The sequence below is a fragment of the Seriola lalandi genome, unplaced genomic scaffold, assembly GCF_002814215.2.
Source record: "Seriola lalandi dorsalis isolate HSWRI2012SDOR001 ecotype SW California unplaced genomic scaffold, Sedor1 jcf7180002054686, whole genome shotgun sequence".
NCBI classification, from domain to species: Eukaryota; Metazoa; Chordata; class Actinopteri; order Carangiformes; family Carangidae; genus Seriola; species Seriola lalandi.
The window spans coordinates 1416715-1431333 of record NW_019525239.1 but is presented as its reverse complement, the minus strand read 5'-3'; the positions used below and the strand labels follow the sequence as shown (position 1 = coordinate 1431333).

The following is a 14619-nucleotide window of genomic DNA, read 5'->3' as shown; positions in this document are numbered from 1 at the left end:
CACACCTTTCAGCCAATTGTAATCCAGTCTTCAGTGGTATTGGCATAACTATAAAAATAAACATTATATAAATAGGCCTTAATGGAAAGTGAGGGAGCCACTGGAAGCTTTTTAATGTGAGTCATTAAAACTGAATGAAAATAATTAGTGAGTTTATTAAGACAAAACAAATCACAGTAAAACAGGAACTGATCAGAAATCAAAGTGAAATGTGAAGAAAATGCTCAAAGATGATGGTGAAAATATGAACCCACAGACCTGGTGAATATTTATATATTATCTAAGTTTAGTGAACAGGGCGTCAGGGACCGGAGCAGAGTCTGAGAAAGTCTCCAAACTTACAAATCTTGCTGCAGAACATGAAACTGCTGGAGATTACAGGCATGTGAATGAGCTCAAACAACATTAACATAAATCAAATAGGAATGAATCATGGAATAAAATACAGTTAATTAACAAGGCCTAGATTTCATAGTTTGTTGATGATCCCCAAATCAATACGGTTTCTTCAACTAAACTCATCGACTAAAAGAAACTTTTTCTGCTCTGTCTACTGACACCTAGCATATTTCCTGCCCTCAAATACAGTGCATCCGGAAAGTATTCATACCCCTTCACTTTACCCACATTTTGTTATGTTACAGCCTTATTCCAAAATGGATTAAATTCCTTTTTTTTTCTCATCAATCTACACACAATACCCCATAATGACAAAGTGAAAAAGGTTTTTTAGAAATTCTTGCAAATTTATTAAAAATAAAAAACTGAAATATCGCATGTACATAAGTATTCACACCCTTTGCTATGACACTCAAAAGTGAGCTCAGGTGCATCCTGTTTCCACTGATCATCCTTGAGATGTTTCTACAACTTGATTGGAGTCTACCTGTCGTAAATTCAATTGATTGGACATGATTTGGAAAGGCACACACCTGTCTATATAAGGTCCCACTGTTGACAGTGCATGTCAGAGCAGAAACCAAGCCATGAAGTCAAAGGAATTGTCTGTAGACCTCCGAGACAGGATTGTATCGAGGCACAGACCTGGGGAAGGGTACAAAAAAATGTCTGCAGCATTGATGGTCCCGAAGAGCACAGTGGTCTCCATCATTCGTAAATGGAAGAAGTTTGGAACCGTCTTCCTAGAGCTGGCCGCCCAGCCAAGCTGAGCAATCAGGGGAGAAGGGCCTCGGTCAGGGAGGTGACCAAGAACCCAATGGTCACTCTGACAGAGCTCCAGCGTTCCTTTGTGGAGATGGGAGAAACTTCCAGAAGGACAATCATCTCTGCAGCACTCCACCAATCAAGCCTTTATGGTAGAGTGGCCAGACGGAAGCCTCTACTCAGTAAAAGGGACATGACAGCCCGCTTGGAGTTTACCAGAAGGCACCTAAAGGACTCTCAGACAATGAGAAACAAGATTCTCTGGTCTGATGAAACCAAGATTGAACTCTTTGGCCTGAATGCCAAGCATCACATCTGGAGGAAACCAGGCACATCATCACCTGGGTAATACCATCTCTACAGTGAAGCATGGTGGTGGCAGCATCATGCTGTGGGGATGTTTTTCAGCAGCAGGAACTGGGAGACTAGTCAGGATTGAGGGAAAGATGAACAGAGCAAAGTACAGAGAGATCCTTGATGAAAATCTGCTCCAGAGCGCTCAGGACCTCAGACTAGGGCGAAGGTTTACCTTCCTACAGGGCAACGACCGTAAGCACACAGCCAAGACAACGAAAGAGTGACTTCAGGACAAGTCTGTGAACGTCCTTGAGTGGCCCGGCCAGAGCCCAGACTTGAACCCGATTGAACATCTCTGGAAAGACCTGAAAATAGCTGTGCAGCGACGCTCCCCATCTAACCTGACAGAGCTTGAGAGGATCTGCAGAGAAGAATGGGAGAAATACCCCAAATACAGGTGTGCCAAGCTTGTAGCTTCATACCCAAGAAGACTTGAGGCTGTAATCGCTGCCAAGGGTGCCTCAACAAAGTACTGAGTAAAGGGTGTGAATACTTATGTACATGTGATATTTCAGTTTTTAAGAATTTCGAAAAAAACTTTTTCACTTTGTCATTATGGGGTATTGTGTGTAGACTGATGAGGAAAAAAAATAATTGAATCCATTCTGGAATAAGGCTGTAACATAACAATATGTTGAAGGGGTGTGAATACTTTCCGGATGCACTGTACATTAATGAATAAATGATCCTAGAATTAGAGTCATGTTGGACAAATGTAGGAGACAGAAGTTTGCTCTTTTCAATCAAACTTTATTTGTAAAGCACATTTCATGCAGGTTAGTGCTGCTCAAAGCGCTTCACAGATGACTGATAAAGAGGGACAAACAAATAAGAAAACTGACAATGAGATACAATAACAAAAGATTTTAAAACTAAACCAACAAACAAAAAACCCATGGTATAAGAATATTAATGATGAAATAACACAAAAATAGAAAAAAATACAGTTTAGAACCTGATAGGGCGCATGTCACTGCCATGGCGCGCCATGTGGGAATCCGGCTTAGGCCCGCAGTGAAGAGCAGGTTTGAGGCTCATAGTGAGCTGCTCCACCGTCGCCATCTTGGCAGTGCCTGACTCCGCCCCTAACTCCAAAAATGGACAAAGAGGCAGGGCACATCTGGAGCCGAGAATTCGGTGCATGCCAGTTTGTGGCAAACATACACTCACCCACCTGTCACTCAAAGAGGCCAAGTCATTCATTAAGCAGAACGTTTATAAAATGTAAACAGGTCAATTATATAAAAATTCTCCCCCTGTACAGTTGTCATGAAGGAGGAAATTAGCTCTAGGGACCAATACTGTTTTTGTACCAGGCTGTAAACATGTTTATTTCTGCTGTAAAGTTGAACATTTTAACATGGGAGTCTGTGGGGATTGACTCACTGTTGGAGCCAGACTGGATTTGAAACAGTGGTTTTTAGGGCTGAAATGATATTTGAAACTGTTAATAATAGATATATTCATAACACAATGAATAATTTGTGCAAAATTAGTAAGCACTGGTGTGTAATTTTAGTTTATAATTGCATGGAACTTGCAGATGTCTGTCCTTTTTTGATTTATTATTCATCTATTCATCTTCCACCTCACTTTCCTCACCTTTTTCTTTCCTTTTTTTTTCAAGCCTGATTTGAATTAGTGGTGTTGGATGACAGAAATACATCTACATCCATCTATTTCAGGAGCGTGATGTAAAATTATAGAGACAGGGCTTTGGCTCGAGACAATAGAGCAGCTAATATCTTAGTTGCTGTACAGCAGGTTCACTTGAAAAGGTATTATATGCTCATGAATGATGACAGTGGCTATTTTTGCCAAGGGAGAAATAAGGGAAAGCCAAGATTAGAAGTGGAGAAGATTTATTCCTCTGCATAAGAGCTGTTATTCTGAACAGAGAGCAGAAGGCAGAGATGTGCAACAGAGAAATGGGAAAAAGCAGCGGTCCTCTCTTTCTTAAAACCTTTCATGTTACGCAGTCATGGACATAAATCAAGGTGACATGAGGAACACTAAATAATGAGCAATAACTTGATGCTTCAAATTCTAATCAATTGAAAACTATCCTCTTTAAAACATGAAACATGCAACTACCCTTACATGCATTTTATATTTCATGATAAAACTGTCTGTCATTATAATGACCCTCACCCTTTTACCAGATGGTGTCTGAAATATACTGCAAAGACATCGGGAGTAAATTGGTGTTTGCATCTTTTAACCACAGGAAGTTGCTCCTCCTCTATTTTTGAGACACAACAAGGAAATCAAAACATAAAAAGGAGTAATTGGTTGTAATAAACCAGATCTCAGAATTAAATCATTTTTCTCTCTTCTTTGAAAAAAATGGTTAATGTGAACTTAATGTACTTTTTTTTTTTTTTTTTTCATGCTAATCTCTATTGACAAAAACACGTAAATTGAGGCTCCAATGGTGGACGTCCTCCCTGACCAATCCACAACCTGACCACAGTTTTAACATTAGCATTGGTCCAATCATAATTTTAAAATCTGAACATCCGTTCTCTACCACTGTATGTGAGTGTGATGAACTGGTGGTTTTCAACTCCTGTTTTTCCTCAAAAAAGTGGGCGGGGCCTTTATTTACCTGGACTACAGAGGGTAACAGCTCTTTATTTCTAACTCCCTCTGTTTGATACGTAGAATAGGTCAGAGCAGTATTTTGGTACGAAGCCTTGTTTTGATCAGCTCTCGTTTGCCCTGTTGAATTTACTGCATTGCATGTTAATACAAACTCAACACTTCCTGTAATTGTTTCAAAGTGAAAACCCTCTTGCATTTCAGTGGGAAGAAACCCACAATAAGAGACAATAAGAGTATTGTCTCGTTTGTTGGTGTTTCTTTTGTTAACATGCTTTTCACAATTTGCACCCATACACAGTTCAGCCATGTACCAGGTCTGTAACTGGTCTAGTTAAATCAGAAGGTGTTGTTTTATTTATTTATTTTTGTTGAACATTAGAAAAGTAGAGCTACAGAGAAATTATTGTAAAATAACAAGACACTGTGAGATGATTTTCCTCCTATCTTCTGTTTTTTTTAGCCACCAGCCACCGCTGATTTTAACGTATTATAACTTATAAACTATGTACCACATTATCAAAGATTTATGCACAGTTGATTATTGTGTGGTAGTGATCATTTGGGAACTTGAATGCTGCCTGACCTTTATACAGGTGCTGAGTTAAATGCAGTGGGCGAACAGGTGAATGGGCTTCTTTGAGCTTTAAAGAGCAATTCAGCTTAATCCTGTTTGCTGACCTCCAGTGGTTTGACTTCTAACTGTGCTGCGGTGATAGAACTGTACTCCAGAGTGTGTCAGTTCACCGTGACATCACTGTCAGGTGTGGTTACAGGTGATCACACCGGTGCCACGTTTGATCAGAGATGAAGCCATGTTTTTCATTCAGCAGTTGGACATTAAAAAAAACATCTGAGCAATGGTAATATTGCTTTGTGCCTATCGGATGTGTAAATGAGCAAATGTTTGCTAACATTACAATTCATCAGAAATTGCGTTTTCACCTTGTTCTGCTGCCTCCAAACAGTCAAATAATGGAGCTTCAAACCGTGAGCAAAGGCTTAAAGGAGCAACTGTCTGGATGTTTCACCTTGATCTGGTGCACCTTTGAGTTTTTTGCTTGTGTACCTGTGCAGCCTTGAAGGGCCCATCTGTGCAGGGGCCACGCTGGCACCATGTGGGTCATGTTTGTGGCATGAGGGTCACAGAGGGGACGCACCAACAGCTGCTTTCATGAAGCCTGACCAGACCCGGCCTGACTCGTGCCGACTCGCTCATGCAAGCACATTATGAGAGTTCACAAATTACTACACACATGCTGCACATGAACGAGCACAGACCTCTTGGCCCTTTACCAGAGCAGGAACTTTTCCAGAATTAGGAACTATCTGCATATCTACATTTGTTATAAGCCCATTTATTATGTCCGTCTTGATTTAATTTGCTTATAAAAGGAAACAGACGTCTTAACACCTCTTTGGATAGAGCAGAGATGGAGATATGCTTTTCTCTAGATTATCTTTTCATCTGAATACTTTAAAATACTTTAAAATACCACAAAATACACTCATTCCTCCATTGTGTTGAACATTCCAGCGTTCGGTCACTTCTTCATTTCAAAGTGAGGTTTGGTACCATTATGTCTGGACCTGGATGGTACCACAGATTGTCCGTACTCTTGTTTGATTAAGAACCAGCTCCAGCACATTAACCACAAACGGATCATGTAAAATATATATTGTTTAAATTTTTTTAGAATTCTATTTACATTTAATTAAAAAAAGATGAAACATATAAATATGAAAATAGGAAAAATATATAATTTAAGTGATGACTTCTTCAGACAAACATTTCAGAATAGATAGTAACTGCTGACATGGACTTCTTCTTCAAGATCAATTAGACACAAATTAAATGTGGGACTTGATATAAGAAATTTTGCCTTATGAATATGAAATGTCCCTAGTAAAATCAGGAGGTTAACAATAATGCATAAATTTTTATCCTTACATTAAAGTAAGTGAAAATATGTTTATCTTCAATGTTAATCACGTGTTGTTTTGCATAATACCTAACTTTCAAAGTCTTACAAAAAGTCCATTTAGTTAATTATGAACATTTGTTATTCAAAAATCTTGAAATGTTACATTTTTGTTGGATAAATTTTATGTAATACTTTCAGATTTATTTCTGGAACCCTTCCCGAAATATTCTTAATGCCAAATTATTTTCCTTGTGTTGTAGAAACTTTCTAATATGGTGCGTTGGTGCATTTGATCATGTAAAATAACATGTGTCTAGCACTACAGTGGTGACATCAGTAGGTGAAGTCTGACTCCCAACTATTAATCTAAATCTATGTTGTGGGTATGTACGGCATGACTCCCATTAACTGTACGTAACGGCAAGAACATCAAAGTGGCTGGAAATCATTCATTTTCTATGTGAGCCAGTTTCTCTTGGCAAAAATGTTCAGGCAACTTTAGTGTAACGAGCTATGATGCAGTTCGGCGATATTTCTAGAGAACACTAGAGAACCCATCCGTGTAAACTTGAAATAAAACTTATAGGTGTCTGACACTGTAGTTGTTCCAGGTGAGTTGGTGAAGTGTAGTCGCTAATATATCCTGTGAAAACAGGAGGGAAATGCATGCTAACTAACACCATAGCATGCAAAAGAGCATTTTGTCAAACCTGCTAGCTGTCAGCCTGAACTATTTTTATTTTCACTCTGGCCACTTTCTGTCTGAGCGTACAGTAACAAAGAAAGCCTCCTCACCTAGAAACCTCTCCCCCAGCTAAGATAAAGTACAGCGGCCTGCCCACAACCAAACCACCAGCCATGAGCCAAAGGGCAATTGCCTAAAGGTTAGTGAAGGAAGGGGCTGGATAATGTTAGAATACCTGGCAGGTAGAGCAGCATACCTGTTTTCTTCTGGCACTCTTAAACGTGGCGCTTGATCTCTTGTTGTATTGACATTTTTTTGCCGAGGGATCAAGAGATGGATGAGGATGAGAGACAAGGCTGAATCTGCACAACTCTTCTGTACTGTAATGAAAGTTTTATTGTGTTTAAGCTTCAATGCCCCTGCCAAAATCTGCCCCACTACAGACTCACAATAAAACGCTTTAATCGAGCACATTTTTAACCGTGATGGGATGCGTGGCTCCAGGGATGACAATGTCTGTTGTTTAGTCCACCACTTAAGTACAACTGACATACTGTATCTCAGCAGCATTAAATAACACATTAAATCTGGTTACTACATTCATGGTGCTCAGAAGCTGAACCCTAATGATTTTTCATCCAGTGCCATCGTGCTTAATTTAAGTCGTTCATGTTCCCCTGCTAGCACTGACATTGTGAGCGCATTAGCATGCTGATGTTAGCATTTAGCTTAAAGCACCACAAGTGCAACAGAACTGCTAGAGACTCATTTCCATCTTCTCATCTTTCTCTCACGAAGATGACGCTTGAAACGCTTGCAAAACGGTAGAGGAACATGCAGTTGAAGGTGATCTGACTGCAGCACTTCAAATGGTTGAAAGACAATATCACAGCTGCCAAACATTTTTATGTATAAATATCTTTTTTTTCTCCCCCTAAATATTCACTCTGTCCTGAAACCTTGTGCGTTTCACTGAGCGTTTGTAGAGCTGCTGAAAATGTTTCCCTGTTTATCTTTTCACCTCAGGGTCACTTTAAAAATGCATTTGACTCAAATTGCATTTAAATTTGTGTTGCAGTTGCAGCTTAACACACACTCTCACTTATGCACTGTCACTCACACACACACACACACACACACACACACACACACACACACACACACTCATACACACACACTGATCATGGGTTAGGGCTCTGCACTGTGAGATAAGATAGGTCAAACGCCGTGCTGGGTTGAGAGTGGGTGTTGGGGGGGGCTGTGTGGTGAATAGCAATGTCCAAAACTAATTGGGATTAACTTCTAATCGCTTCAACCACTGGGCTGCTATGCCGCTCAATTATGGGCAAAGGCTCCGGCCCCCTGATTGGCCCTTATCGTAACTGGGCTAGGACAAGGAGGGGAGAAAGGGGAAGAGGGGGGAGGCATGGCTGCTCACAAATAATAATCACTGCTGCTGTCTGTTTCCTTCTATATATAGCTCTCATTGATTCTTTGATTGTCTGTATATTTAGTCTATTTTCAAGAAGCTTTGTGATTTTCATTTCTTTCACTGAAAGAAATAAAAACTCTCCTTTCTGAGCTCATACCTCTGCTGCTGAGACTTTTTAATCACAACCTTTGATATTGTTAAAGTAAATAGGTCTGTACACAGGAGGTGGACAAATAAAATGGTCCACTCAACAATCTGATCCACACACATCTCCATAACTATACTAGAGCTGACGGTGGATAATAATGTTCCTTTGAGGATGATTTCTAATTATTTGAATTATTATTAAATTATTATTGAAATCATTATTATTGTTCACAATTGACTCATGACATTTAGTGAATACCTTCATGTTCCCCAGAGGATGAACCATTCACACTTTTGAGACCCACTTTCTAACATTTAAATGCTGTGAGCATTAAATCTCCCCAGAGAATGACCTCTGTTTGTCAGGAAGAGTCATTTCAGGACAGAAAAACAAACACTGGCCCTTTAGAGTTCAATGATTTATTACTAGAGTGGTTGTCTGCCTCCTCATTATAAAGAATTAATTTTTCAAAAGTGTCCAAACACAATTAATATGAGAGGCAGATGACACTGTTACTGTTAAAAAGTAACTTCACCCTGCTCTCCAGAGGCAGATAAAACACTGTGTCAGTGGGTTGAAGGATGTAGGTCTGTTGAAGCTCACAGCTGGGTGAAGTCAGATGTGGTTTGTTGTTGTTTGTTGTAGTGTGATACTATGGTGATACAGCACATCACTGCTCCACAGGACAAGTCAGATTATCAGCCTGGGTGAGTTCATCTCTAATGACCTTTAATGACCTTTCCTCGACCTCGAGACTTTTAATTCTTAGTCTGCTAGTGGCTCTAAGATACAGAACCCCATTACCAGCTGTAAAACAAGACTAACCTTAAACCTAACTAACCTTAACTTAGACGTGTTTGTGCCAAAACCTATCCATACCATAACTATTGAGGAGTCAGATCATAAAACAGTTTGTTTTTGAAATGATGATTTACTGATAAAATGATGTTATATGAATGCAGCCCTGTGTAGGTTTTATATAACCAAAGTGCAACAGATTTGTTCTGTTGGAAACATAATCTCTGGCTGGATCATGTTCAGAGGCAACGTATTTTTTGAATGAATGAAGCGACACATTTATCAAAGCCAGCGGAGCATCCGGGAGGTGGCTGGGGAGGATTACAGGCTGTCACACCAGAGACCATGTTTAGATCCAGAGCCTGCTCTGCGGTTAGCGAAAGATGGAGGTTTCTGTTAAATGTAAATAAACATGACGTCGAACAATGAGCTGGAAGAGTCTAAAGACGTGACGATAATTCTCACTGACATTATGAATTTAATTTGTATTGACTTTTTTGTCGCCAGGATAAAGATCAATACTAACACGTCTTTGTGCTTCTATATTGATAATGAATCCCGCTGTGTATCACAGGTCGTTGGTGAGTGAATGAAGGAGCAACTAGTGAGTAGTCGTGTGCAGTCTTCAGGACATAAACTGACTTAACCATCCTCTGTTGTCTCATGTGTTTCTACAGTTATGGACGAGTATATGCCGCCGACCCCTACAACCACACACTCACTCCAGCAGCCACATACAGCGTTGGTGCCATGGTAAGAGTGTCCTGCCTGCCACACACCTCTTCTCTGCACCCCTTCTCCTCTTCATGTCATCCATCATTCCACCTCTCATTTGCAAAATGTATAAAGTCTTTATTTATATTTATATTAAAACAGTAAAAAGCACAGTAAAGGCAGGGCTATCAAACGCCACGGTAACCAGCATTAGAAGTAAATGAACATCTTACCTTGATGCAGTCAGACTATCAATGAAGACCTCAACAAACTAACATTCAAGTGGAACGAACTAACGAGACCTTGATAGCAGTCGATCATCACCCCAGTTGGGGACTCTGTCCAGTTCCTAACAGTGTCCTTTAGGATGAGCCCAGACACTCTGTGAAGGACAATCATTACGATTGTTTTGTGTCAGTGACCTTGTTGTCTTGGTAACTTCACAAAGCTCATGACCGTAGGTAAGGTTTGGATCGACCCTCTCCTCCTCACCACCACAGTGTGGTACATCGCATAAACTCCTTAACATGTATCTGTGCCGCAGGTTGTGGTCTGATGAAGCCATCAGAACAACAGTATCTGCTACAACCCTGGCTGAGCCCAGTACAGCCGGAGAACATGCTCCTTTTGTATATATATATAAGGCCCTGACACCCCATATACCCCACAACAGCACCCACCCTACAGCTACAATCTACAAGCGAACTCCAAGTATCCTCGCAGGTTAAGAGCTGGTCCACTGTTCCACAACCAGGATGGAGTCCAGATTGCTCCCACTGAAAATGAAACCCAACAACAGGCCAGAACCGCTTTTCATGGGCTTTAACTAGAGAAGTGTGATGTCCTGATAACTGGACCACACTGTACTACTTCTGACTGAGCTCTTTGACAACCTCCCGGCCCACTGGCTTGTGCCCAACAGGCCCATTTGGTTAATCTATCCTTTAGGGTGGGGATAGCATTTTATGAAATCTAAATCCAGTTCTGTTTGCTTATTAAATCAGAATCCTTTCAAATCCCTTTTACATTTGCAAGTATCAAGTCGTATATAAGCCTGAGTGATTCACAACCTGAAATAAGGTCTGCAGCATAAAGATGTGGAATGTCTATTATATATATATATATATATGATAAATTACCATTATATATAGAGAGATCAATCTCCTCTTTGCAGTAACAAATGTTATCTAAAAAAGGAACAGTTAACTAAACAACAATGGCTACACCTTCACCTCCTGCACACACCTAAACAAGGACCTTTGAGGTAAATCAGTTGCTACAGTGAGAAATTTGAGCAGCATTAAAACACTGATCACCTCTTTATGGCAGCAGAATCCCCACAATACATGTTTGAACAAATATTTAACTAGTTGCCATTACCTGTGTGCTCTGCATTCATTTAAAGACACATTCACATATGTAAGGTATAAAACTAGTGGCATAGTGAAGCATCACATTTACTTTTTGCTGCATTGCTTTTGAGAGACACTTCATTGATACTCTTTTGGCAGTGAGGACCAAAGATACATTCTCTGTGTGGATCTGCTCATGACTAGGGACGGGTAACGTTAAGATGTTAACAGTACGACCTCTTTTATTGATACTGCTTATCAATCTGGTACTTTCACAGTACTCTTATCGATATAGAACTTAAACAGTACTCTTATCGATCCGGTACTTCAATGTTACTCTTATCAATCCGTTACTTTAACGGTCCTCTTATCGGTACTGTTTTGTACGAATTTGTATTGTTTTGAACAAATCACTACTATAGGTGGAAATTGTAATGATGGAAATGTAAAAAACGACAGGACTTCTTTGACAGTATCTTTATTGTGCAGTAGTCCCCACCCACACACCCACAACAACAAAAACAAAAAAACAGGAACAAAGTAAATCCAATGTCTTCATTTCTCCAGTACTGAGAGAACTGATAACGTCTCATCCATACTATGGTCATTAAATATGTTGTTTACTACAGGGTTTTGGTACCCATCCCTAGTCGCGACTGATATCAAGTCTGCCTTAATACATTGCTTACATGCCACATACACACTGAAACTGTTTTTGGTTTTTGCAGTCGTTCCTTCATGCTGGAGGTGGAGTAATCCTCTTCAGTATAAACAACGGAGAACAACATATACAGTGCAATAATGCATTCAGCTGAAGCTCATATGATCCTACAGCAGTCTGAGTTAGCCAAGTCAAGTGGTTTTTCTTCATCCTGGCAGTCGTTCGCAGGTTAATTGCGAATGTTGTGTCCTGACAACAGATCTACTGTAAATACAGGGATCAATCATAAGACAATGAGCCCCTGGTTACAGATGCATTATAAGCCCCCCTCGTGGCAAAATAAACATGGTCCTTTTAGCAGTATTTAGAAGTTCAACCATAACTCTGGTTTAAAACTGCACCTAAACACTGTGCTGGCTCAGTCATCCACACTGACGCTCCACATATACTAGGTGAGACTCTTTACAACATCCAAGCAGTTAAAGCAGAGATATTTCATCGTCAAAAACAGCAAAATAAATAATAGAATAGAAGCTATTTAAATTTTCTTACTGCCTGTAAGGCAAAATAAATTAACAAATAGACCAAAGTAACATTAAAGAAAAAACATGACCTGGACATGGTCATAACATGATCTTGGCACCAGCAGGGGGCACCACAGTAAATGGTTAGGGGTTGGGTGTGGGTCAGCGACAGGATACAAGGTGAGTAAGTGGAAGGAGGCTTTAGAAATTAGCAGTTGTATCCTGTGTTGGTATGGCCTGTTATGGCAGTATTTTGGAGCGAGCAGGGTCAGGGTTCACTCTAGGTCAGCCTTACTCAAAGAGTGGTCCTTGGTCCGCAAGCAACCTGGTGGTCCTTGAGTAAATCAGATAGAATATCATGTTTTTCTCAAATTTCTCCCTGTGTGAGAAATGTATGTGTGTTGTTTTCAATATTAAAGAAACTCACATGTAAATTCAAACATTATTAGGCCTGTATGAATTGGCTGTTTTACAGTGAAGTTGGACTTCAGTGTAACCAACTATTCTGTGACACTGTCTGCTCACGTTGCTATGACAGTTTACAGTTTGTTTTATGTTGTTCATATGTGTGTGATAATTCTGATGCTACATAAATAGCAACATCCGTTGCCGTGCAGGGTTTGCTAATAATCAAAACTCTATCCTGAGTTAAGGTGAACAGATAGCAGAGTGGTTAGGGCGCACACAATATATGCATATCCCCTGAGCAGCGTGGTTCTGGATCGTTTGCTGGCTGGTTGGATGTTGTGTAACATGTAATATCCCTACTCTCTATCCCAGCATTAGGTGGTCCATGAGTTTTATTTTAGTGGTTAAGTGGTCTTTCAGTTTGAGAAACACTACTCTAGGTGTAATCGGTAAAATAACATGATATGGAGCTGTTGACCTTCCAAAAGTAAACAGCCTCTTGACCTCTTGACCTCTTGACCAGTGCCTGTAGTAAAAAATCAGCGAAATTAAACTGAATCCTTTGATATTATTCATCAAATCGAATCAGTTTCAGCTTTTATCATTTTTAACATGTGTACCCTTCTGTTAGCTGAGAGAGCAGAAATGCTCAAAGATGAGGTAAACATATGTAAAAGTTAAGTTCCCACAAGACAGAGGCTCAGGCGTCAGTCTGCTCTCAACTCGTTTCCAGTGTTTTTTCTACTTCCTGCAAGGTGATTGATTTGTTAATACAGTCATCTGCTCCAAGCTCAGCTCGTTCTCCCAGAACAATCTACCTGAGCAGTATTATAGACACTTAATGTGCTCCGGGAGACAATTAACCCACGGTGCAGGTTCACTATTCAGTTGTTTGGCGACAGCAAAGTAACATTTTACCAGCAACGTTAGCTTTGGTGTTTCCTGACAGCAGACATTTCCATGACCATTAGCTCACACAGTAAGCAGGCAATAATATTTCCCAAACAGAGACGTCCTGTTGTTGCCATTTCCAATAACTTATGTTCTGTCACTTAGTTTTAGTTACTCGTTGCTCTAGTACCCTCTGCAGGCTTCTTGCTGTTCGGCCAATCAGAAGAAAGTGGGCCTTTAAGGAGGCCTGAGCTAACATTGTTTCAGTCAGAGGCTGAACTGAGGGGCTGCATAACAGGCAGTTTGAGATAAATAAGGATTTTATCTGAACTTTGAATCCTGCATAGCTGCTCGAGTGGAGTCTTAGAATAATAAAACCAAGTACATGTCTGGACCACCTCTGGTCAAATCCTGATTTCATAACTGCAATGTCGTCTGACGTCACCGAACAAATAAATGAAAGACAAAGACTGAGCTGTGATTTCAGCTGGATTTACTGTAACGTGATCACTCAGAGAGAAAGTTAGAACAGACACAATTACTTACTTCTTATTTTTTTAAGCCTTTATTTTCTTCAACTCCAGAACCTAACAGACTTTTATTAGAGGCAGGTCTTTATGTCTAACTCCCTCTGTTTGATATGTAGAGTTGATCATAGTCGTTAATATGAAGCCTCATCACCGATGACTTCTCTCTCTCCCTCCCTTTAGTTGTTCCTCTGCCTCCTTTAGAAATAATGATACATGGAATGAAAGTAGTTTATTTGCTGTAATGGAGGCGAGGCTCAGTGTATTGGAAGCGCTCCTCCTCTTCCCTGCAGGTCCTGAGCAGCCAGGAAACCAGAGCAGCTTGGTAGACTGTGCTGACCAGTGGTGGAAATATCATCAGTCAGTCAGTCAGCCAAAACTATACAGCTGGAAATGGGAAGGTATAGGTCCCTTTAAGTTGATAAATTTAAA

The 14619-nt window shown here is 40.2% G+C and overlaps 1 protein-coding gene across 8 annotated transcripts in view; it reads left to right on the top strand.

The window, feature by feature from the left end:
* Positions 1–14619, top strand: part of rbfox1 (RNA binding fox-1 homolog 1) — a 202999-nt gene that overhangs the window by 180240 nt on the left and 8140 nt on the right. For all 8 annotated transcript variants that reach the window (XM_087178384.1, XM_023422889.2, XM_087178385.1 and 5 more), the window contains one exon: positions 9788–9863. In XM_087178384.1, coding sequence (XP_087034510.1) covers positions 9788–9863 — 76 coding nt within the window. The remainder of the gene's footprint in view (positions 1–9787; positions 9864–14619) is intronic.